Source organism: Salvia hispanica, chromosome 3 (assembly GCF_029641045.1).
Source record: "Salvia hispanica isolate PSC_SH4W2 chromosome 3, Shi_PSC_v1, whole genome shotgun sequence".
Taxonomy (NCBI): domain Eukaryota; kingdom Viridiplantae; phylum Streptophyta; class Magnoliopsida; order Lamiales; family Lamiaceae; genus Salvia; species Salvia hispanica.
Genome location: NC_142694.1, coordinates 44,607,666 through 44,630,620, shown reverse-complemented (window position 1 = coordinate 44,630,620; position 22,955 = coordinate 44,607,666). Strand labels below are relative to the sequence as shown.

Sequence of the window (22,955 nt, the reverse complement as noted above, 5' to 3'; positions counted from 1 at the left end):
TCCCGTCGGAGACAAAAGATGATTTTTAAGTAAAGATACTTGGCAAAAGTTTAAAACAAGATTTGCATATTATAAAAATCTAAAAATATTCATTTCAAATAGAATAAAGATAACAAGCCTTTTAAAGATTGAAGTAATTAAATTATTTATAATATACTTGGCAAAAGTTTAAAACAAAATTTGCATATTATAAGTCAAAGAACCATTATTACAGACGATAGAAATCATTCAAATAATAGCACTATAAATTGAACTAACATATTAGTATTATTTATAATGAAGGACTGACAAAGATTATAATCGTGAAAATATAAGAGCATCCGCAGCAGTGCTGAAAACGGCGTTCGTCCGTCCGTGCCAGCGGTAAGGACGAGCTCGTCCGCCGCTGCGAGCCGTCCATCCGTACCAGCGGCACGGCGCTGCTCTTAGAAAATTCAAAATTAATTTTAAAAAAAGTTTTTAAATAAAAAAAATATTTTCCCACTTCCCAAAAAATTATATCCGTTTTCTATCCACTTTTAATTTAATTTTCAATTTTTCCCCCAAAATTCACATTTTCATCTATAAATACCCCCACGTCAACACAAAAAAAAAATCACATTCTCATCTATTCTATCATCTACATTCTCTCATTTTTTTCCTCATATTCTCTCATCTAAATTCCCACCACACTACACAATGTCCGGCTCCGGCGATCACCCCTCCGGCAATCGCGGTTGGAACCACGATTGGTTTGACTCCGACTCATTCCCTAGTTAGGAAACACAATTTACGCCCCCTCCTCAAACCCAAGGTTCGCAAGTTATGGGTGGCTACCGTCCTTACCCGGTGGACGACCAAAATGCCTCCTGGTTCGGGTGGGCACCCGAACCTGGATCGGGAGGGAGTAGCAGCTCTACTCATACTCCTACATCTATTCCTACTCCTACTCCTCCTACTCGTGGCACCCACCCGCACCCCGTACTCTCCGGGTGAGATGATGGCGATGTGCAAAGCCTACTTGGCAGTCTCCGAAGATCCGGAAGTTGGCACGAACCAAACCGGGAAAAGATATTGGTGGCGCATCACTCATCTTTACAATGAAACCCGATCGGGGGTAACCATCTATCGTATGATAGTATGGTGCGCAATTGCATCTTCAGATGCAACGACGCAATCGGTAAGTTCCAGGGGTATTACCTCCAAGAAGAGCGGGCGGCGGGGCGCAGCAAGAGCGAGCTCGACATCATAAGTGCCTGTTAGAGTTTGTATACTAGAAATCACGTTTCGAGTGATTGAATACTGTAAAACTCTTATTTTATTTTCCAAGGAATAAGACAAATTGTTTTTGTCATGTTGTTATGTTTTACATTTAATGGATGTTAATTGCATGTTTAAATGTATAAGTTAACTTAACAAAGTCTAAGTCTTTGTTTTAGTAGACCAGTTGTGGGCGGCGTCCACTTTAAGGTAACACGGTCAGTCTTATACAAAGAAAAAGAAAATTTTCACGACCTAGATGGAATTAGACTATCCATCGTGAAAGGTTGCAATGTCAGTCCGCATATTTCTAAGCCTTACTGAAATAAGATGACATTAGTGTGGTAAAGCACAGAACGTATCTAACAGCAAGACTTGTCTTTGTGCTATCTACTGAAAGGCGAGGTCTTGATAAATATTTGTTTCTTAATCAATGTAGGTTAGCATTGAGCATACTGTATTGATTATGCATTACTTTGACTTATCAAATGGTGCGGGTTTTTCGTAACCAAATAATCCTGATATATTGGGTAGTGGTGATTAATATCTAGCGGTGCTAGGATTGCTATTATATTGAATCGTGTGCGAGGTGAGTCTTGTTTGATAATGTCCTCAAGAGGAGCACGAAACAAGATTTTATTATTCGGAACCTAGCTAGTTGGATTTTGATCACTCTATGAATAATAAATAAGCGTTTCATGCTAAGTCCACTCTTGGAATTAATAAAAAATTAATTAATTAAGTCCATAGGAGACATTAATTGATTAATGAACATTTTTATCTTAAGCGCGGCAAATGAAAGTTAAAACGAAAATACGGATTAGTTATAATTTCTGATTTGGATGAGGAGAGTTCAATATTACTTCTGTAGTAATATTCCAATTAAAGCTCATATTAAATTGTGGGTTCAATTTAACTAGTAAAAAGTAAATTGGATGAGCCCATATCCAAAACCTCCAATAGATCCCTGTCTGTGTTCAAAATGAACTTAATATAAATAGGAGAATAAATGAGACAGAAATCATAATTATTCCAGCTCAAATTTTCGCCCCCCTCTACCTTGTGGAGTTCGAAATTCTCTCCAAATTGGAAAATAATTTCTTCTGCCTTCTTTATTTAAGTTCTAGTATTCCGGTGAGATCAGCCCACACTGATATTGGAGTACAGTTCGGGAACCAAAGAGAAGATCTGTGGTCTAGTATTCAAAGCGTCACGTGGAGAAGTAGCTAGCAATCATCAATTCTTTGGAGAATTAATTAGGTATTATTTATGCTCCGTAGAAAAACATGTTTTAGGTTTCAATATACTTAAAACATGATTAATTCAAGTTATGAGCATGATACATGTGAGAATTACGCGAATAGATTTTGTCTAAATAATCTGCTAAATAGATCTGATTATTATGTGATATATTTGTTCGATTAATAATTATTAAATTATGAAATTCGAAAGCACGCTTACGCTGCCAATTCCTTCAGCACCGCCCTGGCGACCTATCAAAGTTTGGAGTTGAAACCGTTCAAGTACCTCGATTGTTGGCAGGAAGGGCGCCAACATCCGAAGTATAGGGGCGGCGTAGTAGCAGCCTCCTCCAGCCCCTCTAGCAAACAGTCGAGGTCGGTAGCCCTATCCGACGGCGCCTCCGATGATGTGGCTGCCCAGCTTGCCGGAACTAACTTGGGTAGCCCCGACGCTAGCCCGAGCAGTTCCCGCCGGCCGCAAGGAAAGAAGAAGGCGACGGCCACCCGCCGTCACGCCTCGACTCCATCCGCCCCCGCCCCCGCTCCCTTTGTGCCTCCTCCACCCCCGAACAACAAGTTGTGGGCCCTCTTGGGTCAACTCTATTTGAACGATACGTCTAACATGACTCCGGATCAACTTGCAACACATGAGGGAATGATCCGGGGTCTCAAGAGGCAATTGGGGATAGATGACTAGTCTTCCACGTGTGTAATTTTTAATTTGTAGGATTTTAATTATGTATTTTTATTTTTTAAGATTTTAATTATGTAATTTTTATTTTTTAGGATTTTAATTATGTAATTTTTTTTAAATATATTTTTATAATGTAGAAATGTTTTTAGTAATTGAAGTATTTAAATTGAATAATAGAATGGTGGGACCCTTGAGCTTGTCCTTAGCTAAGAGCACGGATGTAGGTGTTGTGCTCTTAGCTAAGGACAAAAAGTAAAAGTGGGTCCGGGCACACTTCCGTGCTCTTAGCTAAGAACATGGATCAGGATGCTCTAAGAAATAGAATTAGCCGATTATTTAAACTCCAAGTATAATTATTTTTCGCAACCCAGTATCGAAAATCATGGATCCGCAATTGGGAGATTTGATTTTTTTAAATGTGAAGAGAATTTCATTTGTTTGAGGTAATATATTAATATAACACGAATAATTATATTTGGATGAAAAACAAAAAAAGTGGACATTTATTCTATGTTCTATCTTCCTGATAACTGAGAAAGTGTGACTTGATTGTTTGATAACTGTTGTGGTATAGCTTTGTCCACTTGTTGAAACACACTATTTCTTGTGATAAATGCTGGATTTTTGGGTATCGGCAGAGTTGCTGTCTCATTTTTGAGCATGAATAAAACATCTTCAATGGTTGGTCGATCCACTGCTTGATTCTCAACACACAGAAGCCCAATGTGAATGCATTTCTGCAGTTGCTCCGTCACACATGAATCCCTCAACATTGGATCCGTGAGTTGCAATGCATCATCTTTTCTCCACAGCTCCCATGCCTGCAATTAAACATGATCATCTCAAAGAGTTCAACACTAATTGATGAGAGATAATGAAACCATTGGAAACTCACGTATTCCACGATGCTCAAAGGGCCTTCAATCTCGTGGAAGCTTCCGTTTCTCCTACCGCTCACAATCTCTAGTACTAAAACTCCATAACTGTACACATCGGACTTGACCGAGAATATGCCTTGCATTGCATACTCAGGGGCCATGTAACCACTGCAACAGATTACTTCTATTTGTAAGCTATGAATAACTATGCATCACAAGGTCTGTAGGAATTAATCATGTGTGACTTACTAAGTCCCAACGCGTTGGTTTGTGTTGACTTCATCAACATCCTCTTTGAAGATTCTTGCAAGGCCGAAATCAGAGATCTTGGGAGTCATGTTTTGATCAAGTAGTATGTTGTTTGGTTTCATGTCACGATGGATGATTTTGAGGCGGGAGTGCTTGTGGAGGTACAGTAGCCCCTGAGCAGTCCCCTCGATGATGTTGAACCGTTTCTCCCAATCTAACTGCTCCCTCCTGGATGGACCTGTGTTTGTGAAAATTTGTATTCACTAAACTAACGTTGTTAATTTGATGATTGAAATGTGGATGAGAGACTTACTGAAAAGAAAGCAATCAAGACTTTTGTTAGGCATGTAGTCATATATAATCATTTTGTCATCTTTGTGAATGCAAAATCCTATAAGCTTAACAAGGTTGACATGTTGCAGTTCAGAAATGAGTATGAGCTCATTTTTGAACTCAAGCAAGCCCTGTCCCGACTTTCGTGATAGAAGCTTCACTGCTATGTCTTGGCCTTCCCCTATTCTACCCTGTACATGAAAATTGTTGATTAACTGATTCACAAAGACAAAGTAAACAAGTAGTGGTGTCCTAGTTATGAATGATTATTAGACCTTATAAACGGGGCCGAAACCGCCCTCTCCGAGTTTGTTGTTGGAGGAGAAGTTGTTAGTAGCAGAGATGATGGATGCATAAGTGAAAAGCTTAAGCTGATGACCATTGGCTCCTCTGTTCTCGAGCTCGTAACTTCCCGTATATCCCTCCAATGTCAGGAGTTCATGTAATCTTTCCTCCCTTTTCACTGATGATCATCCAAATATAGCATGAGAATTGAGATCTATTGCTTTCAAGGTAATAAAAAAGAGAAATACAAACATGCAATGCTCACCCTTACGATTTCGCATGATCAAAAGAACAAATGCCAACGTAAGCAGTAGAATTGCACCCACTTCACCCATGATTATTCCCATATACGATTTCGCTTTTGCTGTCACAAAAATTTCAAGTTAGCTCATTCAAGATAATAATGTTATGATGTGCATATAGCAAGGTACCTTTTGGGGGAGATTGAAGAACATATATCTTGTCATCGGCACCAGAATTATCCTGCACCCACTCCAAATCTCCACCAATCCAATAGCTGCACCCATAGTCTTGTCCCATATAATTCGAATATCCCGCGCATTCGCAATCACTCCATCTCCAGCAGGTATCCCTGCAGTCACTCAGTATAAGGCTCCCGTTTCCGTCGATAGTTGGCATAACCGATCGCCCTCTCACATCCCTAAAATCTCCCGACCGCTGATCAAACACCTGATTCTTGTTCCTGCACTTGGGCAGCTCCCACAGCTCACACCCTTTGCTGTAACCATCACCATTAGACCTGTAACCATCGCAAACGCTGGCCATAACCACCCTCAGACCCTTGTCATCGATGGTCGACACGTTCCCCGTCTCGTCCAGCAACCACCCTGAAGTCACCTTCCGACTCTCCATCGTCCCGCCCTGGATCACTGTGTACATGAAGTAGTCTCCCCCGCTAGTTAAGTTATAGTTGAAGTTGTCGCGATCGGGCCTCATATAGAAATTCTCGAAATTCTTGACATTCCCCAAATCGTCGTCATGATAGTCCACGAGGCGTCCGCTCCTCCAGTACGCCATCCCTCGCCGTCTGATGACCAGCTCACCTGTATTGGCAATTGAAACGAAAAATATAAATATAGCCAGGGATATTATAGCATATTTGGAAACTAATATCATGAAACTTTACAAAAAAAAATCCACAAATTTTAAACTTGGTACTGTATATAATATAGCAAACTTAATTAGTTGTTTATTTTTTCCACCAAAAACAAAATTCGGCTACATTTCATTTGTTAATACATCACATAAATATGGTTATCACTGAGAAATGACAATAATGTGATAACAAAGTCCCTAGAAGTCAGATATGGTTATCCATCTCATTTAAATATAGTTGGAATTTGTCGTCGGTGGGAAAAATTCAACAACTATGTGAGTTCATGATATTGTGTCAAATTCAAGGTTCGTAAGAAAAAAACAAATTTTAGAAAAAATTTGTGATATTAAGCACCAATATGCCATATAACTATCTCATATCAATGTAAAAGAATACTGAAACCATCATATAAGTGGATTCCTATCAACCTGGATTGGGATCCCACTCCAGAGTGAAAGGGCCGGGCACGGGATTAGACGGCGTGAGCCATGAAGTGATCTTGGTGTTTGCTGATAGCTTCATTCCTGAGAGAAGGGTGTCAGTGGGGTGATCATAGCTCTGCCATAGCACTTGTTGTGGTTCATGATTCGAGCGAACGATGAAATTCCCGGTGTTGAGGAGTGTGGCGGTTATGTTAGTTGTAGTGGTGTTTGATCCTCGGGGGGTGTAGAGTTGGATGGAATCGCCTCCATCGCGGGTGATGGTGAGATCGCCTCGGGAGCCGAGGGAGAGCTGGGGGTCGGAGTTTTTGAGGACGGGGTCGTCGCGGTTGGCGATCCAGATTGCTTTGTGTGAGACAAGAGCGGAGGCGGCGCCGCTGTTGAACAAGATTGCTAAGTAAATGTTTAGTGTGGATTGGTTGGATCCAGGGGTGTAGAAGCGTAGCGTGAAGAGGCCGTTGGGGGAGTCGAGCTGAGACGAGGAGTCGAGATAGTCTCCTTGTGTGAGAGTGTCGATGGAGGAAACTGCTTTGATGCCGAAACAGAGCAACACACATAAACACGGAGTCATGGGGGTTTGGAAACAATCAGGATTTAGTGTTTTTTCATTTTTTTGTGAGGTTGGTTTAGTGGTGAGGCTACAACACGCTTGACTTTTGTGTGATTGTCGCTGACCACAAATGAAGTTTCTAGGAAGCTACTACTGCTACTTAATGAGGTGGTTACGACACATACTTTAACAAGCAAATAAGAGTAGAAAATAGACAAAAGATGAAATCAAATATAGGTGGTTTTCGTATATAGTTTGAGAATCGAAAATTATATCAATTTTCTAATACATTAATAATTGACAACACAAAATATATTATTAGTATTGAACATCGATGTTATTGTTATCGATTATTGAGCTCATAGTAGATAATTTTGATTCTTTTCGAAATGGGAAAAGATAAAATTAGTAGGGTTATTATTGACCAATTATTTATTGCATCACAGCAATTAAATAAAATTTTATTAATATGTATTTAATTAGTTAATACTCTATATAGGGGTGCGTTAAAATGAGAAAACCTCTTAAAATACATCATACCATCATTCATAGCCAATCATTTGTACACGTGAACGAATAATAAGCTGTCATATGACAATAAAAAAAATACTCAAGTGCAAAAATCTCGGCCAACAATATACAACACTGTATACAGCAATTTTTTCTCGGCCTGCAATATCCAGCACGCTATTGAACATCGATGTTATTGTTATCGATTATTGAGCTCATAGTAGATAATTTTGATTCTTTTCGAAATGGGAAAAGATAAAATTAGTAGGGCTATTATTGACCAATTATTTATTGCATCACAGCAATTAAATAAAATTTTATTAATATGTATTTAATTAGTTAATACTCTATATAGGGGTGCATTAAAATGAGAAAACCTCTTAAAATACATCATACCATCATTCATAGCCAATCATTTGCACACGTGAACGAATAATAAGCTGTCATATGACAATAAAAAAAATACTCAAGTGCAAAAATCTCGGCCAACAATATACAACACTGTATACAGCAATTTTTTCTCGGCCTGCAATATCCAGCACGCTATATTATGTAGCGTTTATAATATTGCTAGATGTGTTGTGACACGGTGTCACTTTAAGATGTGTTATCATTTTAACACAAAGCCTCTCTATATTCCATAAAAATAAAGACCTTTTACTATTTTACTTCATCCTATAAAAATAGCCTGTTCTTTTGATAACATTTTTCTTAGGGCTGGCAAATCGTGCGGATTGGGTCGTTATCGGGTTGACCCGATAACGACCCAACCCAATAAGGCCAAACCCGAACCCAACCTGTTAAGGAAACCCCAAACCCAAACACGAACCCAACCCGCCACCTTCAAACCCGGACACGACCTGGACACGACCCGAACACGATAACTACACGAACCACTTTGGGTTGACCCGACACGATAAGAACACGATATCGTCCTGGACACGATAAGAACACGATATCGACCTGAACACGATACCAACACGAACCACTTTGGGTTGACCCGACACGATAACAACGCGACAACAACCTAAGCACGATAACAACACGATTACATATTGCTTCAAAAAATGATCAAGCTTTAAAAAGCCATATAGCATGAAGATGTTCCATTTTAAACAACAAAACTCCAACAAAATCCAAAAAAACCCAACAAAATACATAACTTTTGTTCCAAAACCCAACAAAAAAATTTGAAACAAGATAAAAGAACTAAAGAAGTAAAAAGAACAAAACAAAAAAGAGTGAAAATACTAAAAATTAAATTAAATTTATTGAATCAAAATAAAAAGAATATAATAGTAAAATAAATTATATTATAAAATTATTTGTTGATTAGTTTTGCTAGTACATAATATCTGAATTAACATTTTGTATCTATAACTATAAACTTATTTTTCATAAATTTATTCAAATTATCCTTTATTCTAAACACTAATTGATTTAGTTTTATTTTTCACTTGGATCTCTCACGTACATTGTATTATTTCATTTCTTTCGACTACTTTAATTTTTGTAATTTGAAATATAATTTGAAGCTTGTAATTTCAAATATTTTTTATATATTATAACACATGAAGAAATATGCAAAGTAGGGTCATTACATGGTCATTTAATATTATTATCCAAAATTACATGAATGAAGACATAATTATATATTTTGAATATATTAACTAATATACTTGAAGTCACACGCCTAGACGTTGATAGCAACAACCTTCTATCGTCGAACTAGCTCTTATGTATCATTTGATGCACTATAATATATAACAGATTATTAATCATAAATTAATTTTATAATATGGGTCTAAAATTTGTTGTGGTTTATCATAATATTTAAATATATCAATTTATATAGCAGTCATATAATTAAAGGATATGTTACAACTTACATGTTGGGTTCCACATGTTATCATCATACCATCTCTATTATGATATTATTACGCACTATGAAAATAATTATAAAAGTAATATTAAAATGAGCAAGTGCTATACAGTAATACTAATAGTTTTTCATGATCTTATCAATTTTTGGAGCAAGTGCTATACATTTGAATGTTGTATTACTATTATATGTGTTGAGTCCAACAGTGTCTCATCATTGAATGACCCATATTATAATGTTAATAATTTTAGATAGAATAATCAACCAATATGTATAATATTATTTTCAAAATTAAAAATTAGAAATTAATGATAAAATATCAATGGTTTCAAAAATAATATGAGAGAATTTCCTAACAAAAGAGTGTTTTCCTAATTTATACTTTATAAAAAAAAAGCAATTTATTTATCTTTATATCATTATGATAGTTTAAATAAAATGAATAAAAAATTATTCCATTATTATTCCATTAAAATACTATGGATGGTTATTCTCTCTAAAATTTTATCTTTTAATAAGGGTCTTGGTACATATTGTACAACAATACAAATGAAAAATGAAAAATTATAAATAAGGTCAAATTAGTCACAAAAATATGTAATTAATGATGCTATCTAATCAAAATAAATTAATATTATCCTTTTTAAAATTTGAAGGGCATTTTGTGTATACAATTTTTGCAAATTTATCTTTACTCAAAATAAAAATAATAATATTAATTTTTAACGGGTTACCCGACCAGACCCGCATCCAACCCGCATCCGACCCGATTTTTTCGTGTTCTTAGTGGGTCGACCCAATAATGACCCGCATCTAATAAGACTTGATCCAAACCCAATAATTTCGTACGAATTCGTGTCGGATTATCGTGTCGTGTCAAAAATTGCCAGCCCTAATTTTCTCTCTAATGAGGTTGAGCTTCATTCTCTATTATTTTACCAATTAGTATATATTAAAATAAGTACCATCCTAAATATCTCTAATTTTATGAGCAGAGCGAGTATAACTTTTATAATAGTAAGTAAACTGAAACTAATACTCCCTCCCTCCCATAAAAGATGTCACACTTTCCTTTTTAGTTTGTCCCACAAAAGATGTCACATTTCCTTTTTTTAAAAAAAAATTTCTCTCACATGAATATAAAAATTATATTTTCTCTCTCTATTTAACACACAAAACAGAACCTTCTAAAATCTCATGTCATTCCACAAGTATGACATCTTTTGTGGGACGGAAGGAATACTACTCTTTAATCTTGTTATTATTTTTACCAAACACTTTACTAAAAATATAAATATTACACATAATTTGGGTAACCAAAAGACAAAAAATCCAATACAAATAAAACACAAATAAAACTCATTTCATCAACGTATCTCATACTCTCCTATGATTATTTTCAATCACAAATAAAACTCATTTCTAGCCTCAGCATATTGTATGGTGCTAATGATGATAATCTTTTATACTTTTATAATCGACATAAGCAAGCGACCTTGGAAGAAACAACTACACCAAGACTGAGTTGCATTGCATACTTATCGAACGTATTATGTCCGGTCGTAGTGAGTTTGAGTTTCAACACGTATAAATAATATAGCATGGCGTGAGTATCTAAAACAAGTTATTATAGCCTAAATAGACATTTGACATTTCTACTGAGACATAATCAAACTAAAAATTCAAACAGGATAACCGACTCATCCAACTATGAACACTATAAAAAAGGGATGGCAAGCCTCCTTTCAATCTAACTCAAACCATCTCTTTCCAACCATGCAATCTCATAAAGTTTCATTAGCATCAACTCTCCTTTACTGCTTAGCCATCCAAGTCTCCTCCATCGACACTCTAAAACAAGGACAAAGCCTCAACTCAACATCCCAACTCATCTCCAACAATGGCGCTTTCTCCCTCCGTTTCTACACTCCTCCAAACTCCAACTCCACCTACTTAGCCCTCTGGTTCACCGGCATGTCGAGGGCCTCTTCCCCGGTCTGGATCGGAAACTGCCGAAACCCTATCCCTACCAACTCAACCCCCACCTTGACACTCGGCGACAGAGGCCAGCTCACCATCACCCACGACGGCGGCGGCGCGCCCATCGATCTCTACGCCGGCCGATCATCCGAGGTACAAAACGTCACGGCCACGCTGACCGACACGGGAAACTTCCTGGTGAATTCCAACGGGCCCGCCGGCCTCTTCTGGCACAGCTTCGACCAACCCTCCGATACCCTCCTCGGAGGGATGAGGTACTACAAAAAATAGAGACGTAATCACTTATATTGGAATTTTTTGAAAAATTACTTTATAAAAGGCTTTGCGATTTAAAATTTCATTTATTTTTTTTCTATTTTAGATAAGTAGACCCTACCATTCAATTAAATCATTAAAAATTAGTACTACTTCCGTCCATGAAAGTTTGACACAATTTACCATTTCGGTCCTTCCCTGAAAATTTGACACACTTCACTTTTTACCATTTTTGGTAGTAGACCTCATATTCAACTAACTCATTCCTACTCACATTTTATTATAAAACTAATACTTTAAAAGTAGGACCCACAATCACTAACTTTTTCAATTCAGTTTTCATTATATTTCTTCAAACCTATGCCGGGTCAAAGTGTGTCAATATTTGGAGGACGGAGGTAGTAGTATTCTTTTGTTTCATTTGTCTTCTCTAAATTTAGTTGAAACACAAAAAATAAGACGTTTTTCAAATCATTGGTGGTATAATTTACAAACTCAAATTGGCGCTCTTAATTGTATTAGTAAAAAATATCCTTAGACATTCTTTTTTGTGGTGTAGGCTTGGCGTTGAACGAAGCATCAATAGGAACTGGACGCTCACTTCTTGGGCCGCGGAGAACGATCCGGCGCCGGGAGCTTATTCTATGGAGTGGGATTCGAGCACGCGGAATTTGGTGGTGAGGAGGCGTGGGGCGGCTATATGGAGGAGCGGCGAGCTGAAATACTACCGCGACGAGTCGGGGCAGTCGCGGGCGGAGTTCGAGAATGTGGGCTTCCGGCGAAATGTGTTTAACTTCAACTTCAACTTCACCGTGGAGGAGGAGGAGGAGGAGGAGTATGTTATGTTCTCGGTGCTGCCGTTTCCCGGGTCGCCGCCGCAGGTTTTGTCGGGCTGGAGGCTGATGTCTGATGGGGATATAGTTGATGTCGACAGGTCCCTGATTATCGCGGAGCCTGCTGAGCCGGCTCCGCCGCCTGATAGTGCGGCGGCGGGGATACGTGCGTGGGCTGGTTTCGCATTCGCGGCGGCGGTTTTGGACTTGGTGTTGTTTGTAATCTAAAATCTAAGTCATACTTTGTTGTGTGCATAAATTATGATCACTAGTTGTGTATGTTTGTTGATATTATAAAGAGAAATTCGTATGTTTGAGAATAATATAGTAATATACTAATAAAATCGACCTAATTTATTTATTTAGATGGGAATGGAATGTTTTTATTGTTTTCAAAGGGGACAATACAATATCATAAACATATTAACTCATCTTATCGTTTTCAAAAGAAAATTGCTTAAAAGAGTCACAAATTTTGGAGAAAGTTTATTTTTTCCTACAAACTATAAAAGTTGCACTTAAAGTCACGAATTTTATCGGATTGTGCAAATTTCTCAACTACCAACCTGACGACATATTTCCGTTAAAAATTTATCCCACGTAGCATGTCGGAGGCGTGATTTGGAAAAAATTTCGACTGTGTACAAAATGACGTCGTTTTATTCTCTTTTTTTTTTAATCTTCTTTACACGTCGCCGATTTCAACCCTAAACTGTTTGTCGACGATTTCACTCTTGTCGATTACGTTTCCGTCGATTGAATTGGGGTTGCGTTTTCGAAATCAGCCAAAAAGAGGTTATATTACCTGAGTTTAGGATGAACCGGAAATTTTGCTAAGTCATGCCTTCGGCATGCCACGTGGGATATGTTTTTAACGGAAATATGCCGCCAGGTCGGATAATTTGGGAAATTTGCAGGATCCAATAAAGTTCGGCGCACCTTGTATAGTTTGTAGAAAAAATGAAACTTTCCATAAAATTTGTAACTTTTTAGGCAATTTACTCTTATCAAACAATGATAACCAAAATCAAGGGTGTCGATGATAGTCAAATAAGTAATTAAATTTGACCTTTTCCAATTCATGTTACGTAGAAATATGTAAATTGTTTAATAATGTCGAATAGATATTGATTTTGACTTTGACTGATGACCATTCTTCGGCCTTGCGTGTATTGACCGAATTAGGCCAACAACTTTAGCTAATTACTCCATGTGTTCTCCATTAATTGACATCAGTTAACTTGACACGAATTTTAAAAAGTATAATAAAAATGGATCCCACTTTTATATATCAAGTTTATAAAAAAATGTGAGTAAAATGAGTTAATGGAATGTGAAGTTCATTATCAAAAGTAGTTAAAAGTAAGGGTGTCAACAAATTCGGGACGGATGAAAAAGGAAATTGGTGTCAAACTATCAATTAATGGGGGACGGCGGCACGATATTTTATCCGGTTTTATATTGTATATAAAATGGAGGGGGTAAAATAAGAGATAGAGAATAAAAGTATTTTCATATTTAATAATGAGTAATAACTTATCTTTGTTGAGACAAACTAAAAAAATAAATCATCTCAATACAAGAGTACTTTTATTCACAAAAATAAATATTTTTTTGTTTTGGGCCATCTACCAAAATTAATCACTATCTATATTTCAAGTTATTTTTTGTTTTCTTAATTTACCAATTTACTAGTATAAAATTATATTTTGTGGACAAAGGTAGTATAATAATTACACTATAAGTAGTACGGAGTATTTTTTGTGATTTGTTGACTATTTCACGATAGGAAATTTATCTGGTGCATAATTAAAAATAGTGATTATGAGCAATAACTTCTATAGACTTTTATAATACTGCATAAAAATCTAATTGTTGGCTAATACAATGAATGGGATCTTAATTTCATTGCAATGCCGGCAAAAAGAAAAGATCAATGCACAAATTTTGTTGATAAAACATGAAAGTGATCCCAATATGCACATGAAAGAATGCAATTTTCTTCTTCTGCTTCAGTCACAATCTTTTCACAGCATATCTGTAGACTGCTTCTGTATATATATAGACCTAAAGCTTGGAAATTAACATGTTCTTGAGCTCTCTCCGGAGTATTTTTCCTGCAGGCGATCGCGGTATAGATGAGCGAAAGTAGACCTTCCTCACTTTCTTATAAGGTGCAACCTGCACCAAACAACGCTAAATTGTGACAACAACAACAACAACGAAAGCTATAACAGTATCGGTTAGCTGACGAAAGCAGTGAGAAGGTTGACCTGCTTCGCCACGTAGTTCATCACACCTGCTTCAGTGAGGAAACTCCCTTCTCTGGGAACAACAAATGCAACGGGGATCTCTCCAGCTTCTTCGTCCTTCATACTGCTTCGTACGAAGGGTCAAAATCTCCCAGTCAGAATTCATTTACACGCATAAATTAAGGAGCTACTTGAAAACAATATGTTCATGCAAAATTTAGACTGAGTTTTGCAGTATGCACAAATCTATTAAGCAACACAGATACTATAAGATAAACAAAAGCTAGAAAGAGAAAAGCTTCCCTCCTACATTAGGCATTTACTCAGATGAGACCTCTTTTGTTTTCATAAAGAGAAGACAGATTTTCTTGGATAGTTTTAGCAAAATAAGTCTTCACTGATCAAGACTAATTTGAGCGAGATCCGTTAAGTCATCCGACCTTATAAGTTTTCGTATCAGAGCATAAGATGAACTAGCAATGACCCCTCAATTAATTGAACCAAACATTTCATAATAACAGCATCTGTTGTATACACAAACTTCCTCATGTCTTAAAACCAAGAATTAGTAGGACTCAACGACAAGCAGATCCGCATATCAATATGCCGTGTGATCTCCACCCACAAAGGAATTTATTCTGACTCCAATGAGATTAGAATCCCAAAACTTTTCCTCATCAACAAGATCATCAAATATAAACTCAGTAGGAAAAACACCATATTTGGTAGGTTCATCACTATAATTAGATTCATGTCAAACTTTAACGTAATATAGATATCGATTAATGACAGAATATCTTTCAACAACTCGCTCTTACCCTGTAACAGCCGCATCAAGTATTTCATGGTGTGTCATCAAAACTGCCTCTAAATCAGCAGGAGCAATCTGAATATAACAGCATGGACCAAACTAGAATCAATAACCACAGTGCAGTAATTCTTCATCAAACTTATATACGGAAGTTCATGAATGTAGGCAACTGGAGTCGCTTAATTAGCGCAGACGAAAGCAAACCTGGAAGCCTTTGTACTTGATGACCTCTTTCAAGCGGTCAATCACATACAAGTATCCTTCTTGATCAAAATAAACAATATCTCCCGTATGTAGCCAACCGTCTTTGTCAAGTGCAACCATCGTTGCTTCGATATTATTCAAGTATCCTGTAGCAACATGATCCGAACATCAATGTCTACAGAACTTCTTCGAGTTTATGATGTTAACGACAAAGAGGAAAATCAATTACCTTTCATGTTTCCAGGTGAGCGCAACCATAGCTCACCAACGGAACCTGGAGGCAAGTGAGCGCCGGTGACCCAGTCTACCACTTTAGCTTCAACATTAGGCGAAAGAAGCCCTGCAGACGAATATCTGTGAGCTCCGATGGTATTGTATCCACGAGTTGCCACAGCAGTTGATTCTGTCATGCCATAACCCTGAGCAAAAAATCATTCTCATTCTCTATATATTTGGAACAAACTAGTACTTATAGTATACTCCTATCAGTTTCTAACCATTAGATTATCACAAAGTGATTAGCAATAAACTAAGAAAGATAAAGCCATCTGCATATGAAATACCTGAATGAAATCAACATAGGGGAGTGACTCAACCAGTTCAGTGATGCTTTTCTCGCTCAACGGAGCTGCCCCACAGCAAACCTGCTTCAAACTCCGAAAACTACTGGCACAACCTTTCTTAGCTTTCCTTGTCAATGCTACCAGTATAGGTGGAACAGAATGAAGGTGAGTGACACCATATTTCTCAATAGATCTCGCCATTTCAATTGCATCGAATCGTTTCATAGTGACAATAGTACCCCCCAACGACAACAATCCCAAAACGAATAGAGATAATCCGTAAACATGAAACATTGGAACAACAGCCAAGTAAACATTCTCTGAACTGGGATAGTCATAAAGAGAAGCCTCAAATCTCACAAAAAGCTCAATCATAGCTATGAAGTTGCCATGACTCAACATAACTCCTTTCGACCTACCAGTAGTGCCCGATGAGTACAAAATCGCGGCAGTGTCCTGCTGCCTAATTCTAGGCCTCGGTGCCATTGCAGGATCACTAGAAATCAGGTTATGGAAAACAGAATCATCACTAGACAGGGAATTGACATCTAAAGCTTCGGGCACCCCGACTACACGGCAACCCCCTAATGCATTAACTAACTCATCAACTTTACCAATGGCAGCAAATGCTAGAGATGCATTACAATCAAGAAACTGTCTTTTTATCTCCAACAAACTACTCAAGGGATTCATGGTGGTCACAACTGCACCAAGACTCAAAGCACCCAAGAAAACTATAGGGAAACAGACAGAATTGGGGAGCAAAATCATGATAACATCACCTTGCTTCACTCCCAAATGGTGGAGACCAGCAGCCATGGATTTCACCAAAGGTGAGAGCTTTGAGTATGGAACCGAAAGCCCAGATGCTGAATCAACGAGTGCATGTAACCCATTGTGTTTATGTGAGAAAATGAAGGAAACAACATCAAGAAGAGGCTCAGAGGGAAGGTTGATAGATGGGTATTTGCTGGAATATATCCCTGTTTGAGGAGAATACCAAGAAGGATATCGAGAGTCAGTCAACTTTCTTGTTTCATTAATCCCATCACTCAACTCAACGTGGGCTTTCGACAATGCAGCCATGGAGAGACCAGAGAAGAGTAGAGAGGATCAAAGGCTAAAATGCTTAAATTAAGAGAAGCATATGTTTTTTTTTCTTGGCTATTAAAAGTAGCGCCGGAAGAGTACAAAGGAATCTATCTGCGAAAAGCACCACAAAATAAGTTGGATATGAAAATGTAATCTCACACTACTTGTGATGCGCATCTTCTCAAAAATGTAAAGACAGCATTTTTATCAATCAAAATATTATGTGTCCTGGAATCCGCGAGGCAATTTGGAATAAAACTAGAATAAGATGGAAATCAATCGCGTTATGAATATATGTGGTGCAGAAAGTGGGAGAAGATCGCATATTGATGGAAACTTTAACGGCTGCTATTGCTAATTTCTAAGGCCGACATAGACACGGGAAAAGTGAAACCTAACATATATGTCCAATTCTTTTGATTAAGTAGTTGATTTTGCATTTTATGTGGCTGATTACCCTATCATGAATCATGATTCATGTATAGTTGTTACTAATAAATCTTCCTTACCTTATCTGTACATTATACTCTATAAAACAATATATAAAAGGGGAGTTTTTTAGAAATTTACAAGATTATCATTTAATTTAAAAAAAATTATATTAAATTAAATATATATAATTTAAAGGCTATTAAATACTTAGGATTAGGGTTTTAAAAATATATTAACATGAGGGTTTTAAAAATATATTAACATATACATAGCACAAGCGTGATATTAGTTTAATTATAAATATGGAGTATTAAATTGTGGAGTATAAGAGTGAACTACATCTCACATGATAATACCTAAACTTTTTTCACTATTTGGGTTAATTTTTGACCGAAAATGTCCCTTAGAGCATGAAAGATATTTTTAGACTTTCATAAAACTGAGGTTGAGTTGTCATTTATTATCTCTCTAGTATTGGATATGATAATTTTTATAATTTGGTACCTGGAATGATATTTTTCAATCACTTTATGTCAAATACTCTTTTTGCTCTTTCTATTCACATTTACAAAGTAAGAAATTAAAATAAAAAATTTACTGAAATTCTTAATATATAAAAATTAGTAAAATTATAAATTTAATTATCAAAATGTCTTGTAGTTAAATTTAATTTTAATTATGGTTCAATTATTTTTTTAATATTAATAATTACTAAAAATTTAATTATAGATAACTTGTAACTAAACTAGATAGTCAGATAGTTAAAAATAAGATACGTATACTGGATCTTAATTATAAAATGTAAACATATAAAAATAATAAAGAAAGCAAACAAAAATATCCCTATAAAAAAATATTCAAATAACTAACAAAAACATCCCTTTAAAGAAAAAAAATGATTCAGAAACTAACATATACAAATATGAGTAGATGAAAGTCTCTACATATTCATATGTTAATAGATAAAAATAATAAAAATATTAAAAATAAAATAATGAACTACATAAATAGTCCTTGATGTTTCGGTCATGGAAATGAATAGTCTCGAAGAATTTTTATGACTTTTTGGTACTTTTGATATTTTTCGGCCCAAAATTCCCCGAAGGTATGGACTATGGAGGGTAATATAACTTAGTTTCATTTTCCTAGTAGTATTTGACAATATCTTATTAGGATTAAAGTGACATTAACTCCAGCCCAGACTATTTATAGCCAGGAAGATGTTTTCTTGAAGAAAATTTTCTTTCTGAAAAGGGGCAGAAAAGAGAGGTTTTTTTGTATGTTACTACCAACGTGTGAGTTGTATTACAATTTTATTTAGATGTGGTCTAATTTGAATAACTTGGGATATTGAAAAGATTGTTAGAAATCTTTGTAATATTTGATCAATTCATGATATATAAATTGTGTTTTGAATGTGCATAAAATTGTTTCTAGTTGTTATCAACTATCAAAGTTGTGTGTGTGAAGGAGAGAAGCGTGAAGTTTGGACCATATATATGTCTTCTCATAAATTCATAAGAAGAAAAAGTGTAAACAAAAACCACCAATCAATAATTGTTCAAAAATGTGAAAGATGTACTCTCCATGTATCACTATCTCTCTGTATTTTAAAAAACTTCTATTTTGAACGTGTTAATCTCTGTCACTATTTCTATCTATCTCTATAAATATGGTGTGAAGTATGTAAAACTATCATTAACAATAATCTACTTAACTCATCAGAAATCAAATATGCAATCAATGTTTGATATGTCGAGGTGTCTAGGCAAGTACCACCTTAACTCACTCTTCATCTTGCTTTCATTAAATATATCTTTAAATCACTTGATATATACTATATATATAGGGAAGGATTCGTGGCCGGAGTTGGTGGGGAAGAAGGGCGAAGAGGCGGCTGTCGTGATAGAGAGCGAGAACCCATATGTGAAGGCTATAGTCCTGAAAGACGGAACTCCTGTTACCAAGGATTTCCGCTGCGACCGTGTCTGGGTTTGGGTCGATGACTGTGGATACGTTGTTCGCACTCCGATCATTACTTAAAAGTTTATTATACTCCATAACTTTGGAGACAGGCTTCATATTCAACTTTTCCTTTTTATTTTAAGCAGTGTTAATAAAGTGTTGGATTTGAAACTTAAGTGTTGCTCTTAATGTAGGGCGAGAAATTAATGCCCAATAGATAAATTGCATCTTGCATGTCTTGTTAAAATATTTTGTGAATGATATTGAGAAATAAATTTGGCGTTTAGATTTTATAAGAAAATTGTTCTTGTAAATTTAATATATATTCACGCACCCATGGGTGGATCTACATTGGATTGTTGGTAGGGCATTTCTTCAAAAGTTTATACCAATGTTATTTTTCTTAAAATTCAAAAATATATTTTAAATTCTTCTTTAAATGTCCCTTCTCATTACTATAGAATTTATTTAATATCAAATCTTGGCTCCGCCCCTACACGCACCATCGAAGTTAAGAATTCAAAATAGAGTAAATGTAAGTTTTGGTCCTAAACATACGACCAAAATACATGTTTGGTCTAAAACATTCACTTTCTGAAAAACAGATATATAACAAATGGAATCCTTGTCGGAGTGGTCCTTTTTTGACGATGCAGTAAAAAACTAACTGTCATGTCACTGTGCAATTACGTTGTTCATTTTTTGACGGAATCGTCAGGAAAAAGAACTACTTCGTCGACATTTGCATTTGTTATGGACATTTTTTTTTTAAAAAAAAGTGAATGATTTAGACTAAATTCGTATTATGATCACATATTTAGGACCACAATTAACCTTTACACCTCAAAATAACTCGTGTTTAAAAGATTTGATGCGTGAGTTGTTGTACAAAATATAGAGGTGGATACTGAAAGATTTGAGTGGGATGGATGGACATGTAATCCTGAATTTGTAGTCTCATCATCAAAGAGTACTCTATTTAGAGTATAGATATTTGGTAAGTGGGCGACCAGACCCGACCCGACCCATGTCGGCCCAAGATCGACCCACAAGAGAAACATACTGTAATAGATTTAAGTTGGCCTCATCAATTGGGTGTTTGTACTCAGAACTGGCCCGACCCCAAGCCCATAGGAACTCGCCTCAGACCTTGGATCCAACCATGATCAGCCCAGCCAAATAAGTAGCTCTAATTAACTATTTTGACATAATTTTCTCCATTTGTTTATGTTTTCGTAATCATACATGTAGCTCCTACACATTTTTCTCCATTTGTTTATGTTTTTGTAGTTAATTCTGTGACAAATCAAATTAGACTTGAGATAATATAACAAAAATATGTAGTATACACCGTATAACATTTGTTAGCACTTCAAACTGTGTATTTTGACTCATCTATATTAAATATTACTACTACCAAATAAATTAGAGGTAAGGACACAAATAATATAGTAAAAGAAAATTGTATCCATGTGCATTTAAATTTAAGAAAATAATAGCCATGGTAATTAAAGTATCCTGTTGTGTAATAGTAGTATACTCACCCGTCTACGAAAAATAGTCCTATTTAATATGTGAACGACACTAGTTTTATTGAGAAATTGGTAAAGTAAGAGAGATAAAAGAAAAAGTAGATAAAGTACGAGAAATAAAGAAAAAAGGAAGAGAGAAAAAATGTTTTCTTCAAATATTTTCTTTAATCTACTTTAAAAAAAATGTGGCGTTGATTATATTTTCTTAATTGAAAGGGTCTGTAACTCTCTGGGGATATATCAGGGAATTAGTTTTGCTTAATAGAAAAATTTGTTTTAATTGTGTGAGAAATAAAATTTTCAATTTATACTCAATGAATAATTCAAGAAAATATTGTGTCTACGGTTAACCTATGTTAAGAATCTCATTTTAATTATATTTTCACTTTTAGGATGGGAAGACTTATCTAAATAAAGAGATCGACAAATATGCATGACAATTTTTTTTTTTTTTAAATGTGTTAAATCATTAGTATTAATAAAAGGATAATATTTAAGTTGTTTGTGTGAAGGAGAGAATGCTACTTAGAAGTGATATGATTAAAATTTTGGACCATCTATCTATCTCATCATAAATTCATCATAAACCAAAATTGCAAATAAAAACAACAACTGTCCTAGCTTAATTCTAAACGTGAAATATGCACTCTCAATATCTTCGCATTTTAAAAACTTCATTATAAACGTGTTCAGGTAATCATATATCACTCTCTATTAATATGGTGTGAAGTCTATGCCAATCTAGCATCACCAATCATCTAGAACTAGGAGTACTTCACTAAGCAGGAATAAAAAATGCAATCCATAATAGATGATTGTCAAGGCAAGATCTCCTTATTTAATTCTCTTTACATCTTGTTTTCATTAAATATGTCTATATATGATCACTTGAGGTGTAGTTTTATTAATAAAATGTGTGTGTATATATAGGGAAGGATTCGTGGTAAGAGTTGGTGGGGAAGAACGGCGTAGAGGCAGCCGCGGTGATAGAGAAAGAGAATCCGTATGTTATGGCTATAGTTCTAAAAGAAGGAAGTCCAGTTCCTGCGGATTTCCGTTGCGACCGTGTCTTTGTTTTTGTTGACGATTATGGAAACGTCATTAGCACTCCCGTCATCACTTAAAGTTATTGTAGAGCTTTCGGAGGCAGTGTTGCTCCTAAGTTGAGAAATCTCGATAAATAAAGAGTAGTGATTTAGAGACATAATGTCTCCGAGCCATACTACCCCTATGTCACTTTGCCATAGATATATTTTATATTGTGACTAATTTACCCTAATATCATATTAAATGAATATATATCTAGTTAAGGAAAATCAAATCAAATTAAATACATTTATCTAAATGCATGTTCATTAATTAGAGATAAACTTGAATCATGCATATAAGTTATAAATGGATTTCAGAAAAATTCATATATATATATATATATATATATATATATATATATATATATATATATCCTTTTGCCATGTTAATTAATACGTATTATAAAAAGTATTAATTTAGATTATAAATTTATCATTATAGTAGTATTAATTTAAACACCATATAACTAAAATATTATATTTAATTATAAAATAATTTGATAACTTAA

At 35.6% G+C, this 22,955-nt stretch overlaps 4 protein-coding genes and 1 long non-coding RNA gene across 5 annotated transcripts; 3 read left to right on the top strand and 2 right to left on the bottom strand.

Annotated features, from left to right (window-relative positions):
* Positions 1-3,625: 3,625 nt before the first annotated feature.
* On the bottom strand, positions 3,626-7,151 carry LOC125199699 (G-type lectin S-receptor-like serine/threonine-protein kinase At1g11330). The gene is made up of 8 exons (XM_048097631.2): positions 6,465-7,151; positions 5,351-5,983; positions 5,185-5,283; positions 4,910-5,097; positions 4,615-4,825; positions 4,302-4,539; positions 4,070-4,220; positions 3,626-3,995 (listed from the first exon to the last, which is right to left on the bottom strand). The coding sequence occupies exons 1-8, from the start codon at positions 7,045-7,047 to the stop codon at positions 3,690-3,692; spliced, it is 2,409 nt and encodes an 802-aa protein (XP_047953588.1). The 5' UTR covers positions 7,048-7,151; the 3' UTR covers positions 3,626-3,689.
* A 4,025-nt stretch (positions 7,152-11,176) lies between these two features.
* LOC125216874 (G-type lectin S-receptor-like serine/threonine-protein kinase At1g67520) lies at positions 11,177-12,868 on the top strand. Its single transcript, XM_048118652.2, has 2 exons — positions 11,177-11,673; positions 12,234-12,868. The coding sequence occupies exons 1-2, from the start codon at positions 11,195-11,197 to the stop codon at positions 12,733-12,735; spliced, it is 981 nt and encodes a 326-aa protein (XP_047974609.2). The 5' UTR covers positions 11,177-11,194; the 3' UTR covers positions 12,736-12,868.
* A 1,461-nt stretch (positions 12,869-14,329) lies between these two features.
* On the bottom strand, positions 14,330-17,601 carry LOC125210079 (4-coumarate--CoA ligase-like 6). The gene is made up of 6 exons (XM_048109657.2): positions 16,338-17,601; positions 16,004-16,193; positions 15,775-15,920; positions 15,578-15,645; positions 14,781-14,883; positions 14,330-14,688 (listed from the first exon to the last, which is right to left on the bottom strand). The coding sequence occupies exons 1-6, from the start codon at positions 17,421-17,423 to the stop codon at positions 14,575-14,577; spliced, it is 1,707 nt and encodes a 568-aa protein (XP_047965614.1). The 5' UTR covers positions 17,424-17,601; the 3' UTR covers positions 14,330-14,574.
* A 1,972-nt stretch (positions 17,602-19,573) lies between these two features.
* Positions 19,574-20,112, top strand: LOC148930909 (glu S.griseus protease inhibitor-like). The gene is made up of 2 exons (XM_089066720.1): positions 19,574-19,629; positions 19,711-20,112. The coding sequence occupies exons 1-2, from the start codon at positions 19,596-19,598 to the stop codon at positions 19,902-19,904; spliced, it is 228 nt and encodes a 75-aa protein (XP_088922846.1). The 5' UTR covers positions 19,574-19,595; the 3' UTR covers positions 19,905-20,112.
* Positions 20,113-22,081: 1,969 nt separating this feature from the next.
* LOC148930908 (uncharacterized) lies at positions 22,082-22,578 on the top strand. Its single transcript, XR_016136283.1, has 2 exons — positions 22,082-22,181; positions 22,289-22,578. It is a non-coding gene; the product is annotated as an uncharacterized LOC148930908 (long non-coding RNA).
* The last annotated feature ends 377 nt before the right edge of the window (positions 22,579-22,955 follow it).

Excerpts from the sequence above, each read along its gene's own strand:
- LOC125199699 (XM_048097631.2), bottom strand. The coding sequence starts at position 7,047 with ATGACTCCGTGTTTATGTGTGTTGCTCTGTTTCGGCATCAAAGCAGTT. Across the intron at positions 5,284-5,350 it reads TCTTCAATCTCCCCCAAAAG|CAAAAGCGAAATCGTATATG; the intron begins GTACCTTGCTAT and ends TTTTTGTGACAG. Across the intron at positions 4,826-4,909 it reads GTTTCGGCCCCGTTTATAAG|GGTAGAATAGGGGAAGGCCA; the intron begins GTCTAATAATCA and ends TTTCATGTACAG.
- LOC125216874 (XM_048118652.2), top strand. The coding sequence starts at position 11,195 with ATGCAATCTCATAAAGTTTCATTAGCATCAACTCTCCTTTACTGCTTA. Across the intron at positions 11,674-12,233 it reads ACCCTCCTCGGAGGGATGAG|GCTTGGCGTTGAACGAAGCA; the intron begins GTACTACAAAAA and ends TTTGTGGTGTAG.
- LOC125210079 (XM_048109657.2), bottom strand. The coding sequence starts at position 17,423 with ATGGCTGCATTGTCGAAAGCCCACGTTGAGTTGAGTGATGGGATTAAT. Across the intron at positions 15,921-16,003 it reads CTCACCTGGAAACATGAAAG|GATACTTGAATAATATCGAA; the intron begins GTAATTGATTTT and ends ATGTTGCTACAG. Across the intron at positions 15,646-15,774 it reads TCAAGTACAAAGGCTTCCAG|ATTGCTCCTGCTGATTTAGA; the intron begins GTTTGCTTTCGT and ends TGTTATATTCAG.
- LOC148930909 (XM_089066720.1), top strand. The coding sequence starts at position 19,596 with ATGCAATCAATGTTTGATATGTCGAGGTGTCTAG. Across the intron at positions 19,630-19,710 it reads TGATATGTCGAGGTGTCTAG|GGAAGGATTCGTGGCCGGAG; the intron begins GCAAGTACCACC and ends CTATATATATAG.